The sequence below is a fragment of the Dermochelys coriacea genome, chromosome 3 (assembly GCF_009764565.3).
Source record: "Dermochelys coriacea isolate rDerCor1 chromosome 3, rDerCor1.pri.v4, whole genome shotgun sequence".
In the NCBI taxonomy this organism is placed as follows: Eukaryota; Metazoa; Chordata; order Testudines; family Dermochelyidae; genus Dermochelys; species Dermochelys coriacea.
This window is the reverse complement of record NC_050070.1, coordinates 208,855,593-208,870,185: the sequence shown is the minus strand read 5'-3', so window position 1 is coordinate 208,870,185 and position 14,593 is coordinate 208,855,593. Positions and strand designations below refer to the sequence as shown.

Here is a 14,593-nt window from a genome sequence, read left to right as displayed (position 1 = left end):
TCCGCCCACTCCACCCCTTCCGCCAGCCCTCACCCTTGACCCACCTCTTCCTCCCCCCCCACTCATCCCCCGTATTTCAGCAGGATCCTCCACCCTCCCTCCTGCCGGGGCAATCAGCTGGTTGCAGCATTTAGGAGGGACCAGGGAGGAGCGAGGACTTAGTGTGCAGGCTCCTCCTCCCTCCTGCCCGGGGCAATCAGCTGGTTTGTGGTGTCAGGAGACAGGAAGAGGGGGGAACCTGGGAGGGAGGGGGACTTGCCGTGCTGAGTCCTCGCTCCTCCCCCTAAAGCTGAGTCCTGCTTGCCGGGGGCAGGGAAGGCGCTGATCCACAGGGTCTGCTGGGGGGCGGGGAGGTGCTGTGGGGAGCGGGGGTGGGGGGCCTAGGGAGGCTGTCAGCTGTGAAGAAAGCAGGCAGCCAAAGAACATAAATGGTGGAGCATTGCACAACTTTAAACGAGCATGTTCCCTAACTGATCAGCAAACGTAACAATGTTAACCAGGAACACTTTAAGTGCGGAGTTACTGTATCAGAAAACAACAAAATGTGATTGATTTTGGAAAAGATAATCCAAAATCCCTGGTAAGCAATAATGAGGAAAATGTGTTGGGGTGATAGTGCATGGGCTAATGAGAACGTGACCCTTAAACGTGGTATGGCAGCAAAATCAGCCAATGTGGTTTTGGACTGCATACGCAAAGGTGAGTAGCAGGGAAAATATAAAATGGCCATAGTGGGTCCTTGCAGGCCCAGTATCCTGTGATCTGACATAAGTGCCAGGTGTTTCAGAGGGACTGAACAGAATAAGGCAATTTATTGAGTGATCCACCTCTGGCAGTTTCTGGCAGTCAGAGATTTATAGATTCCCAGAGCATGGGGTTGCATCTCTGACCATCTTGGCTAATAGCTATAATGAAGCTATTCTCCATGAACGTATCTAATTTTTTTGAATCCAGTTATACTGGGTGGGAGGCAGTGGTCCTCTCTACAGTTCTGGTGGGATTTAGGAATATCTAATACAGCTCTAGGCATTTCATTACCAGAAAGATGGGAATTTAGAGGAAAGCAATAGAAATGGTGAGAGTCTGAAGGAATGTATTTATGAACACTGGTTATAGGAGCTGTGTGTGCTTAAATTAATATTTGGTCAACTAAGGCTAAGGGGGCAAGGAACCACAGGTCTACAAATACTTCTATAAATGTTCTGACGAAAAGGGACCATTATGATCATCTAGTCTGACATGTATAGCACAGGCCAGAGAACCTCACCAATGATTCTTGCATCAGGCCCATAACTTATGATTGAGCTAGAGCATGTTGTTTTAGAAGGACATTGTCTTGTTTTAAAGACTTCAAGTAATGGAGGTTCTATCACATCTCTTAGTAAATTGTTCCAGTGGTAGCTTACCCTCCTTGTTAAAAATGCCCCTTATTTCTAGTCTGGATTTATCTAGCTTCAGTTTTGAGCTATTGGATCTTGTTCTGCCTTCTCTGCTAGGTTAAAAACCCTATACTATTAACTCTTCTTTCCATATAGGTTCTTGCAGATTGTGATCAAGTCACCTCTTAACTAAATAGATTGAGCTCCTTTAGTTTCTAACTATAGGGCAGGTTTTCCAGACTGATGCATCCTTGTGGCTTTTTTCTGAACCCTCTCTGATTTAACATCCTTTTTAAGGTGTGGACTCCAGAACTGGACACAGTATCCAATAACAATCTCATCAATGCTAATACTACCACTCCCTGCTTCTACTCTGTATTCCCCTGTTTTCCATCCAAGGATTATGATAGCACTTTAGCCACGGCATCACACTGGGAGTTCATGTTCAGTTTCCACCATGGCCCCTAAATCCTTTTCAGAGTCTCTTTCCAGGATACAGACCTTCATCCTGTAAGTGTGACATATTCCCATGGTTCCTAAATGTCTGACCTTGCATTTGGCTGTATTAAAAAGGCATGAACTAGTGAACCCAGCTGTCCAAGCCTTCCAGATAGCTTTGTAGAACTGACCTATCTGTCTCTGTCATTTACCACTCCACCGATTTGTCTGTTATCTGCGAACTTTACCAGCAGTGATTTTTGTAATCATCTTCACTGATAAATATTGAATAGTATTGGGCCGAGAACACCAGGGAGGGAGAGGGATTATTTAATGTGTGTACAAGGGCCATGTTTACACAGGTATAATGGGATGAAATTAAGCAAAGGAGACTGTCAGGTGATTGAGTAATAAATTATTCCGCATTGTTCCTCGGGAAGCTATAAAAACTCCTTTACTTAGGAATATTTTAAAACTAGCCTGGACAAAGCTCTGGAAAATGTAGCGTGGGGAGTTCTCCGGCCCTGGCTCGCAGGATGGTGGTCTCAAGGCATGTGTATGTGAGAGGTACGGGTGATGAATGGACTGCACAGAGCAGACCGCCCCACTTTTCAGGGATTGTTCTGGGTGACTGGAGAAGCAGTGGTCTCTCTCTGTGCTGAGTGGTAGCAAACTGTCAGCAGTCAGTCTGACCTGGCCAGTTCTGTCTCCTCCTTTCTCTAACATGTTTTTCTCTCAGGCCATTGGAGATTTCTGCCAAGAAACGGGTCCCCTTTCTACGACAAGTAGTCTCTGTTAAAAAGACGGTAAGTGCTCTTTCCCAGGTTAGCAGTCGGTTCCTTTGGAGGCTGATGAGGAACACAAGATACGTGTGGCAGAGACCGTATAAATGGTCTGTTCAAGGGAATGAGACCCAGATGGCGGTCTGGGGGAAGGGTATGGACCCTCAGATTTTTGAGGCGTCAAGGAGCAGGCTGTGAGGAACGCCCCTGTGTGAATGCAGAGGAGTTTGGTGCTGCCAGTGGATATATGGTGGAAATGGTGCTGCTCCAGCTAGTCCTAGATTTATAGAATCCAAGGCCAGAAGGGACCACTGTGATCATCTAATTTGACCTCATGCATTAGGCCATAGGCTTGCCCTGGATGAGTTCCTTTGAACTAGAGCTGGTCATTTGGAAAAGCATCCAACCGTGATTTTAAAATTGCCAGTGATGGAGACTCTAACTAACTTACTGATAGGTCTCAAAATATAATTGAGAGCAGGGAATTGAGTGACTGTGTTTGTAGTGGGGTTTCTTGGCCCTAGGCTATTTAAAATCTTTATTAATGACCTGGAAGAAAACATAAACTCACCACTGATAAATTTGCAGATGACATAAAAATTGGGAGAATGGTAAATAACGAAGAGGCTAGTCACTGATTCAGACTGCTCTGGATTGCTTGGTAAACTGGGCACAAGCAAACTATGCATTTTAATGTGGCTAACGTATGGATCTAGGAACACAGAACATAGGGCATACTTAGAGGACCCCCCCATCTTCTATCCTGGGAAGCTGTGACTCTGAAAAAGATGTGGGGATCATGGTGGGTAATCAGCTGAACATGAGCTCCCTGTGTGATGCAGTGACCAAAAGGACTAATGGGATCCTGGGTTGCACAAGTGGGAATCTTGAGTGGAACCAGAGGTAATTTTATCTCTGTGTTTGGCACTGGTGTGACTGCTGCTGGAATACTGTGTCCAGTTCTGGTGCCTACAATTCAGTAAGGATGTTGACATATTGAAGAAGGGTCAGAGAAGAGCCAAAAGAATGATTAGAAAACATGTCTTATAGTGATAGGCTCCAGCAGCTCAATCTATTTCATTTAACAAAGAGAACCTTAATCCTTTAAACATTCTTGTGGCTCTTCTCTGACCCCTCTCCAGTTTATCAACATTCTTCTTGAACTGTGGGCACCAGAACTGGACACAGGATTCCAGCAGTGGTTGCACCAGTGTCAAACACAGAGGTAAAATAAACTGTCTGCTCCTACTCAAATTCTCCTGTTTATACATCCCAAGATTGTGTTAGCCCCTTTGGCCACAGCGTTGCACTGGGAGCTCAGAGTTTAAGGCCAGAAGTGATCACCACATCATCTCATCTGATCTCCTGTCTATCACAGGTCTCCTACACCATGAAGCACACCCATGCTAAACCCAACAACTGAAATTAGACCAAAATGTTACAGCCCACAGGAGACTAGATTGTTAGGTGCCACAGGCAGAGAACAGGAAGGTCTGAGGTACCCCAGTGCCTGAAGCACCCGCAATGGTAGGAAAATGGTAAGAAAGATACACCCAGATAGTCCTGGCAAGTGACCCACACGCTACGCTGCAGAGACGGGTGAAAACCTTGAAGGTCACTGTCAATCTGTGCTGGGGGAAAATTTCTTCCTGACCACAGGTATAGCGATTAGTTAGACCCTGACGATGTGAGCAAGAATCAACCAGCCAAGCAACTGAGAGACAATGCTTGGAGCCACCTCAGAGCACTAGCTCATTGCATCCAGTGTCCCACCTCCACCTGTGGTCTTCTCTGATGCTGCAGTGGAAGGAGACAAAAAGACCGAAAAAAAAGTTAGAGTAGAGAAAAATGCAGGTGACCAGTTGAAGCCCTGAAGCATGGGATTTTAGGAAAATCAGAACGGACCCCCAGGGCTGCCAAGCCTTTCCCCCCCCCATAGCAATCACAAGCAACCCCCTTATACAATCACACTACTAAATTGGTCTCGCTCTCTTAAATCTAACTAAGTAGTTTGCCCCATCAGTTCTTATTGGGACGCTGTTCCAGAACCTCACTCTACTGATGGTTCGAAAACTAATTTCTAGCCTGAACTTATTCATGACTAGTTTATCCTCATTTGTGCGTGTGCCAATACGTTTTTTTAGTTTAAATGGCTCTTCACTTCCCTGATGTATTTATAGAGGGTAATCCTATCTCTTGTCAGCCTTTGTTTTGTCTCCTTTCACAAGACAGGCCCTCCATTCCCGATCATCCTAGTAGCTCTTCTCCTCACCTGCCACAGTTTGAATCCATCTTTCCTGAATGCGGGTGACCAGAATTCCAAATGAGGTCTGACCGATGCCTTGTACTATGGCATTAATACTATTCTATCTCTATGGGAAATGCCTCACCTGATTCATCCTAGGATTGCGTTTGCCACAGCTGATTGTCTGTCCATGACTCCCAGCTCATTTTCAGAGTCACTACTTTAGAGGCCCCCATCCTGTAGGTATGGCCTGCATTCTTTGTTGCTAGATGTATGACTTTACATTTGGCCATATTAAAATATATGTTGTTTGCTTGTTCCCAGCTTATAAAGTGATACAGATTGCTTTGTAACAGTGATCTGCCGTCTTCATTATTTACCACTTCCCTAATTTTTGTATCTGCAAACTTTATCATTGATTTTTATGTTTTCTTCCAAATTATTGATGAAAATGTTCAGTAGTGTGCGACAAGAGCCCTAGATACAGGAGATAGGACTAGGCTGAGTTAGGGAGAACAACCAAGCTGCATTCAGGCATTAATTCTGCTCTTGGCTCTAATCCCCCCTCCTCCCTCTCCATTCTATGCAGGTGCAGAGAGACCCCCGCTTTGATGACCTGTCTGGGGAGTACAATCCAGAAATATTTGAGAAGACATACAGTTTCCTGAACGGTCTCAAGAAGAGGGAAAAAGAGGTGACACTGTCCTTTGCTTGTGTTGGGTCAGAAAAGCCTGCTTCAATGAGGCATCTTCTGCAGGGCCCCATCATGCTGGCCTCAGAGGGAAAGAATGACATGCAGCGGGACTCACTGGGTATTGCTCTCTCCTGTAGATAGTTCAGAAGCAGCTGAAGAAAAGCCAGAATGTGGAGCAGCGGGAGAAACTGCAGCAGCTCCTAAAGCGCATGGTGAGTTAGTGTCTTGGATGGGAGGGAGACAGCTGAGACTGGCCAACGTGTAAGACTCCAGTGTGGCTAATGAGACAGGAGGTCTGCCCTGAGCATGGTCTAGACCAGGGGTCTCAAACTCAAATGACCACGAGGGCCACATGAGGTCTAGTGCATTGGCCTGAGGGCTGCATCACTGATGTACACCCTCACCTTACTCCCCCCAGCTCCACCCCCAAGCAACCCCTTCCATGAGGCCCCACCCCTGCCCTGCTTCTTCCCACCTCTTCCCTGCCCCCATTCCAACCCTTTCCCCAAAGGCCCCACCCCAACTCTGCCCCCTCCCTGCCCCAGGGAGGGGTGTGGGATGCAGCAGGAGGCTCAGGGCAGGGGGTTGGGGTGCAGGAGGGATGTGGGCTGCGCCAGGGGGCTCAGGGCAGGTAGTTTGGGTGTGGGCTCTGGCCCGGCGCCACTTACCTAGAGCGGCTCCAGGGTGGCAGCAGCACGCATTGGGGCCAGGGCAGGCTCCGTGCCTGCTCTGGCACCGCTCTGTTCCACTCCGGGAAGCAGCCGGAACCACTTCTCTGCTGCCCCTGGGGGAGGGGGGGCATGGGGCTCCGTGCGCTGCTTTTGCCACTCCTCCAGGTACCTCCCCCAAAGCTCCCATTGGCTGCGGTTCCCTGTTCCCGGCCAATGGGAGCTGTGGGAGGCAGTGCCTGGAAGCAACGCATGGAGCCCTCTGCACGCCCTCCCCCACCCCCCCCCTCCCTGGGGCGTGGTGCTGGGAGCAGCGCGGGGGCTCACGGCGCCAGAGGGGGCAATCTCGGCCACCCCAGGCCCAGAGGTAGGCGGAAGGGAGCGGCGCAGCACTGAGCTTGGCAGGCCGCAGGAAATAGCTCCATGGGCCTTATGTCTGAGACCTCTGGCCTAGATGGTCCATGACATGTTCCTGTTTTTGCTTCCCAGACACAGCAGGAGGAGGCTCAGAAGGAACGGCAGAGGCAGAGAGAGAAGGAGCTGGCCTTGAAGAGAGCGCAGAGGGAGCAGGCCCAGCTAGGAAGGAAGCCCTTCTACCTAAAGAAATGTAAGTTCAGGATGCTGCTGCTCTGTTTACACCAGGAAATGGACCTGTTGCTGACAGTTTGCCATTAATGTGTGGTCCCTGCACCTATAACAAACAGATTGAAAAAACTAATTCAATAAATAGCCGTCACACCAGATCCCCCAACGCTGGTGGGGTCAATAGCGTAGATGGGGCAAATCTGTCAGCAGCTAGGACAAGCGCTCTCCTTCAAGTGATTGCTCATGCCCACTCAATGTAGGTGTGTGTGCTCGCCACATGCACCGGTGCTGGAAGTTTTTCCCTCAGCAGTATCCGACGGGGACTGGCGCCACTGGCCCCCTCCACCCTCAGTTCCTTCTTGCCACCAGTGACGGTGCATGGAACTGTTGGTGCTTCAGCTAGCGCTGTTGCTTCTCGTTTGTTCAAACCCAATTTCTTTTTGTATATTATTGTATATAATTTTCCTCTAGTTTTAGTTTCCCTATTTGTTAGAGACTTAGTAGGTCCTGAACGGGGCATGCCCCGGTCCCCACGCTTTAAGCCCTGTGATCGCTGTAAAAGGCCCATGCCCATTCGCAAGCCACATAACAGTTGTTTCCGGTGCTTGGGCGAAGGTCACATTAGTGATACGTGCAGAACCTGCAAGTCCTTCGAGCCTAGGATGAAGAAGGAGCGTGACGTTCACTTGAAAACATTCCTTGTGGAGTCTGCCCAATGCCGGAGCAGTGCTCCAATTTTGCGTCAAGCACCGTGACCTCAGTGCGTAGTGCCCTGCCAGTACCATCTGTGAGTCAGCACGGGTCCTCTTCCGTGGCTCCAGCCAAGAAGCCTAGGAAGATGGGGCGACGAAGGCCTCCAGCTCCCCACAAGGGAAAGGACAAGTCTGGGGTGGACCAAGGCCCTGTCTTGGGCACCTCTTCACCCCCTTGGGGATCCTGGACCCCAGCTCTGGTTGAGCAATGTAGCCCAGCCTGCTCCCCTCCGGCTACCCAAGATTGCGACAGGTCCTCGTCAGCTCCAGGTGCTGTCCATGCTGGAGGCCCTGCAAGCAATGCAAGAGATTATGTTCCTCCCGGTGCCGCCCACTCCGGCCCCTGCAGGGTACCGGGGTAAACCCGTGTTGGGACCATCACAGTCTCCACCTTTCCAGCAGTGCTCCCCATCGCAGGGGATGTCCCACCAATGGTCACCCTCTCGCAGCTGACACGCTTCTGGCTGTGATAGGTGGAAGCTTTGCAATCCCATCCGGACCTCGGCCAAGAGTAGAGAGGCTCGAGGCACGACTCACGTAATCTCTGTGGTACCGGTACTGCTCCAGGGACAGATCGAGGGACTGTCACCGATCCCTCAGGGGTATCACTGCATGCGGCTGCATCTTTATGATGCCAAGCCCGCTCTAGTTCCCAATCCCACTCCACATCCCAGTACCACTCATCAAGCGTGAGGTGTAGATTGCTGATCACCAAGGCCTCGATCCAGGCGCTCGTCGAGGTCAGCCAGATCCAACTCCTGGAGGAGCAACCGTTACCGATGAGGACAGAGCCACCGTCTTGGTCAGAGGGGAGCGACTGCTTGGACTCTAGCTTGGGTTCAGAGCAAGGTTCCTTAGCTGCGGGACAAGCTCTGATACTTATGGTGCAGACTACATCTATGTCACCCAGCCAGTCCCATGGCCTCAGACTCCGTGGCTGGCACAGTGGTACTCATGGAGGTTCGTTCAGCCCTCAATATCCAGAGCTTCGGAGAGACCAGCTACCTCCCTCCAGTTCAAGAGGCCTTGGCTGCAGATACACTGCGGGCATAGGAGGAAGTGAGCAAGCAAGCCGCCGGACTACCTCTGGTTGCAGAGGACCCCTTGGTACTGGCTTCCTCTTCCTTGTCGCCAGATGAGGCTATAGAGGGGCCCCCTCCACCAGTTCCCCAGGATGATGCTAAGGCGCATCAGGAGCTGTTAGAGGGTCGCTGCCCACCTGGGCCTCCAGGCAGAGGAGTTAGAGGAGCCCACAGACTCACTTTTTGATGTTCTCTGCCCTGCAGCCCCACCCAGGGTAGCTTTGCCCCTATATGAGGGGGCTGCAAAAATTAGTGAACCCCCTCCTCCTTGTCTCCGATCCCCAAGAGGGCAGAGTGCAAGTACTTTCTGCTATCCGAGGGCCACGAGTTCCTTTATTTCCACCCTGCTCCCAATTCTCTAGTGGTAGAGGCAGTCAACCACAGAGAGAGACGGGATCAACCAGGGGCTATCCCCAAGAATAAAGACTCAAGGAGACTAGACTTGTTTGGGTGTAAAGTATATTCGTCCTCCCGTCTACAGTTGCGGGTGTCCAACTATCAGGCCCTCCTAGGCCGCTATGATTTTAATATGTGGCAGGCCATGACCAAGTTTGAGAGCGCCCTTCCTGAGGCTTCTAGGAAGGCGTTCTGGACGATCTTGGATGAAGGCTTGGCAGCAGCCAGAGCAGCTCTCAAGGCAGCATTGGATGCTGCGGACACCGGCGCCCATACCATGGCACTGGCCATCTTGTTGCCCAGGGCTTCTTGGCTGCTCCTCTTTGGTCTTTCCTTGAAGACTCAGCAGTCAATGCAAGATCTCCCTTTTGACGGGCACGCCCTGTTCGCAGAACAAACAGACATTAAACTCCAGGGGCCTGAAAGATTCCCGCACGACCCTAAGAACATTGGTCCTGTACGTTCCTGGCCCTCCCACAAGCGATTTAAGCCTCAGCAGCCTCAGAGCCAGGGGAGCCACCCTCGCGAGGAGCCCTCCCCCCCCCCCCAAGATCCAGGGGCTACAAGAGGCGCCTGGCCACCAACCCCAGTCTACATCCCAGGAGGGCTCAACCCGCAGTAAGCAGATGGGCAGGCACCCATTTTGAGTGTACACCCAAGGGCGACCTACCAGACCGTTCTCTGGATCCTTCCTCCCCTGTTTGCCAACCGCCTTTCTTCTTTCCTCCCTGCGTGGGCATCTATAACATCAGAGCAGTGGGTCCTCAATTCAGTGGTGCAGGGCTACACCCTTCCGTTACTTTCTGCCCCCTTCCCCCCCCATCCCTCTTCAGGGACCCTTCTCATGAGAGTCTTCTCGTGCAGGAGCTAGAGGGTCTACTACAGCTGGGTGCAGTGGAGGTAGTTCCTGTGGAGTACAGGAACAAAGGGTTGTATTCCCAATATATTTTAATCCCCAAGGCCAAGGGCGGTCTGCGGCCCACATGAGAGCTGTGGGGCTTGAACTGCTACTTAGCGAAACTGAAGTTCCGCATGGTCTCCCTGGCCTCCATCATCCCCTCCCTGGATCCGGGAGATTGGTACGCCGCCCTCAATCTGAAAAATGTGTACTTCACATCGCCATCTTCGAGAGAGACAGACTCTTCCTCCACTTCACGGTAGGTCCGTTTGGCCTAGCAGCAGCACCGTGGGTATTTACCAAGTGCATGTCGGTGGTGGCGGCTTATCTCAGATGTCGGGGTATCCAGATCTACCCGTACCTCAACGACTGGCTCGTCAAAGGCAACTCCAGGTCCAAGGAGACATTGCGGTGCTGCTGGCCACGTGCCATCGCCTCAGCCTATTGGTGAACAACACAAAATCCACGTTGGTTCCAGTACAGAGAATAGAGTTCATCGGAGTGGTGCTCGACTTGACCTCTGCCACAGCGTTCCTGCCACTGGAGTTCAGGGCAGTAGTGGACCTCATCGCAGAAGTCTCCACGTTTCCCCTGACTATGGCCAGGGTTTGCCTGCGCCTCCTAGGTCACATGGCAGTATGCATATGTGTCTTGTGCAATGCCAGGCTCTGGATGCGACCCCTGCAGCAATGGCTGGCGACTGTCTTCTCCCAGTCCAGGCACCACCTGGAAAAGGTCGTCACCATTCCCGCAACGATACTCGCCTCACTCCAATGGTGGTCTGACCCTGGGAATGTCCTGGAAGGAATCCCCTTCGACAGCACTCCCTGCTTGGTCGAGTTGGTCTCGGATGCCTCGGATCTCGGTTGGGGGGTGCACCTCGTGGTCCCCAGAAGAGATGATGTTACACACAAACGTCAGAGAGCTCAGGGCAGTCTGCAGGGCATGTGTGATCTTCCTTCCTTACCTGTCGGGCAGAGTGGCCAGAGTCCTCACGGATAACACAGCCTTGATGGTCTATATCAATAGACAGAGGGGAGCTCAATCCTCGGCCCTGTGCTAACGGGCACTCCGTCTTTGGGACTTCTTCATCAACCACGGAATCCATCAATAGCATGTCACCTCCCAGGGGTCAAGAACATGTTAGTGGATCACCTAAGCAGGGACTTCTCCTCTCAACACGAGTGGGCACTCCACCCAGAGGTAGCCTGTGCGATCTTCCAGAGGTGGGGAATCTCCCCAAGTGGATCTGTTCGCCACCAGGCAGAACAGGAAGTGCCACCACTTCTGCTCCAGATGGGGTCTGGGCAAGGATTCCCTCTCCAATGCCTTCCTCCTGTCCTGGCAAGAAGCCTGATGTATGCGTTCTCCCTGTTCCCGCTCGTCAGCAGGGTCCTGGCAAAAGTCGAGAGACAGGACCCAAGTTATCATGATTGCATTAGCGTGGCTGCACCAACATTGGTTCAGCATGCTGTTGAGCTTGGAAGTGGTCCCACCGTGGCCCCTGCTGGAATGACAAGACCTGCTGTCACAGGACCAAGGTTGCCTCTTCAACCCAACCTCAAGTCTCTCCACCTCATGGTGTGGATGCTGCGTGGCTGAACCCTGAGGAAAGGGCCTGTTCGGAAGGGGTACAGGAGGTCGTCCTCGAGAATAGAAAGCCCTCGACTAGACTCTTACCTGGCAAAGTGGACAAGGTTCTCGCACTGGGCAGCTGAACGGGGCATCTCCCCCTCGCATTCTTCAATGCAGTCGATCTTAGACTGCCTGCTTCATTTGAGGAATCGGGGCCTGGCACACTTCTCTATCGGTGCATCTGGCGGCCATCTCCGCCTTTCATCTGCCTGTCCAGGGGCAGACAGTGTTCTCCCATGACATGATAGTCAGAGGTCTCGAGAGACTTTTTTTCCTCAAGTTCGGTCCCCTGCCCCTCAGTGGGATCTCAACTTGGTTCTGTCCAGGCTCACGGGCCCGCTGTTTGAGTTTTTGAACTCGTGCTCCCTGTCTCGCCTATCATGGAAGGTTAGTCTCCTGGTGGCAGTGATGTCGTGAGGCGAGTCTCGGAGCTGCGAGCCCTGACCTCAGAACCGCAGTACATGGTCTTCTATAAGGGCAAGGTCCAATTCTGGCCCCATTCAGCCTTCCTTCCCAAGGTGGTGCCTACTTATCCAACATGAGCCAGGACATCTTCCTTCTGGTATTCTGCCTTAAGCCCCATGAGAGGAGTGAAGAGAGGCGCCTCCACGCTTTCAGCATAAGAAGTGTCCTGGCTTTCTACCTAGATCGGACAAGGCCTTTCCGTAAGTCGACTCGGCTTTTCGTCTCTACAGCTGATAGGATGAAGGGCCTCCCGGTGTCCATGCAGAGAATTTCTAACTGGATTACCTCTTGCATAAGGGCTTGTTTCGAGCTAGCAGGAGCCCCACTGCCGCTGATTGTCAGAGCTCACTCAACCAGAGCACAGGCATCTTCGGCAGCCTTCCTGGCACACTTCCCGATCAAGGACATCTGTCGAGCTGCTACATCCTTGGTACACATGTTCACGGCCCACTACGCCATCACTCAGCCAGGGACGGTGGTGGGTTCAGCAGAGCTGTGTTGCAATGTACATGTCCATGAACCTCTCCCCTGCCTCCATGGGTACTGCTTGGAGTCACCTAAGTTGAATGGACATGAGCAATCACTCGAAGAAAAGACAGTTACCTCTTCCATAACTGGTGTTCTTAGAGATGTGTTGCTCATGTCCATTCCACAACCTGCCCTCCTTCCCCACTGTTGGAGTTTCTGGCAAGAAGGAACTGAGGATGGAGGGGGGCCAGCAGCGCCCTATATGCCGCAGCATATGCGTGCCACTCCAGGGGGCGCCAGAGCCGGTCCCCTATGGATACTGCTGAGAGAGAAACTTCCAGCACCGGTGCATGTGGCAAGCGCACACACCTAAGTTGAATGGACTTGAGCAACACATCTCGAAGAACACCAGTTACAGAAAAAGGTAACTGTCTTTTGGCCTTCCCTAGCACTCCCATTGTGCTAAGCACGTTAGACAGGGGAAGACCAATGGGTGAACCCTTCCAAAGTGACCGAGACACTTAAGAGCCTGAACCTCATTCCAAGTCAATGGGACATAAGGTGCTTTTAAAAATGTTATTCACAGTTCCTGAACCAGAGGCCTGAGAGAGGAAGGCAGAGCCCATAGTTGAGGCATTTGACTGGGATTCAGAGGTCTGGCTCAGCTCCCTGCTCTGTCACTGACTGCCTGTGCTTCTTCATGTCGCTGTGCCTCAATTCCCCACCTGTACCATGGGGCTAGTGGTCATCTATTCAGATGGCGAGCTCTTTGGGGCAGGGCCTGTCCTTCACTTTGTGTATGTACAGTGCCTGGCATAGTGGGGCCCTGGTGTCAGCTGGGGCCTCTGGGCATAATTGTAGTATTACTATGAACAGTGTAAGCCCAAGCGGGTGGGAGGAGGGTGGTGGCCAAGTGGGGGCAGCACCTTGCTCCTGGATTTTGCATGTGTCCAGCACTGTTGTGTATAGACGGAGTGGCAGGCGGATCATGGGCTGTCTGGAAGAAGCATGTTGTCACAAGGGAAGTGGAAGACAAGAGGATGGAGCCACAGGCCAGGGTTAAGGAATGGGCTGCAGGCGGATAGGGCAGAGCAGAAGCAGGTCCTCGGAGGGTTGTGCTGGTCTGGAGTATAAACCTCCTTGTTCTTTGGCATTCCACAGCTGAGAAGTGGAAATTGGAGCTGGCTGAGAAGTACAAAGTGCTGAAGGGGAGCGGGAAACTGGAGAGGTTCCTAAGCAAGAAGCGGAAGAGAAACGCCATTAAGGACAAGCGCAGACTGCCCTTCCGGAAGGACATGTGACTTCTGGGTGGGTGGGGCCAGCAGCCAGCTCTTTGAGTGGTGGATATCTGATGGTGGGATTTTAGCCACTTCCGATGTGGATTGTGGCCACAGACAGCAGCCCCACTTCCTGACTGGCTCAAGTCTGTCCTGCATCTCTTTAGCATCAGAACCAAGGACTGTGTCCATCCATCTAGACAGTCAGAGTCTGAACAAAATAAAATTCTGACCCATGCCTGCACAAGGCCACCTCGAATCTTCCATAAGGGTCAAACCTTATCTATAATTCTTTGTCCATACAGCAGGGGAGTCCAATAATTGGGAGTCCAATGTGCTTCAGACAAGCACGCCTCCACTTTGCAGTAGACACAGTCAGTAGAATTGGAGGGGGCTTTGCAGGAACACAAGGGGAAAAACCAGAATGAAGAATCATGCCGATCATGATCAATTGATCCTACCTTATTTATGCACCCTAGAGCTGGTGCTCTTTCCTGTGGTCATCGTTGACTTCTGTAACACCGCCACGTTGTCTTAATGTAACTTCAGCCAGTAGGGGGAAAATGTCACAAATCCTAATGGAACGCTTATTACAGGGTGGAAAAAATCAGCTGGGCTACGGCAAAATTGCAAGTACAGTCTCACTTCACAGCAAGCTTCTAAAATCATGAATGAAGTGGAGAAAGTGATAAGGAAGTCTTATTTACACACGAGCCGGGGTCACCCAATGAAATGAATAGGCAGCAGGTTTAAAACAAACAAGGAAGTAGTTCACTCAGTGCACAGTCACCCTGTGGAACTCGTTGCCGGGGGATGTTGTGAAGACCAA

General features: G+C 51.5%; 1 protein-coding gene across 3 annotated transcripts in view; it reads left to right on the top strand.

Annotated features, from left to right (window-relative positions):
• The window catches only part of RRP36 (ribosomal RNA processing 36), a 28,469-nt gene extending 14,461 nt beyond the window's left edge, over positions 1-14,008 (top strand). The window contains exons 1-6 of one of the 3 annotated variants that reach the window (XM_043512373.1): positions 435-1,889; positions 2,557-2,623; positions 5,434-5,538; positions 5,676-5,750; positions 6,696-6,813; positions 13,649-14,008. In XM_043512373.1, the coding sequence (XP_043368308.1) occupies positions 1,837-1,889; positions 2,557-2,623; positions 5,434-5,538; positions 5,676-5,750; positions 6,696-6,813; positions 13,649-13,788 (558 nt within the window). In that variant the 5' untranslated portion in view covers positions 435-1,836 and the 3' untranslated portion in view covers positions 13,789-14,008. Of the gene's footprint in view, positions 1-434; positions 1,890-2,556; positions 2,624-5,433; positions 5,539-5,675; positions 5,751-6,695; positions 6,814-13,648 lie in introns of those variants that run through there. The other 2 variants (XM_043512372.1, XM_043512371.1) reach the window with 2 other exon arrangements.
• Positions 14,009-14,593: the final 585 nt, after the last annotated feature.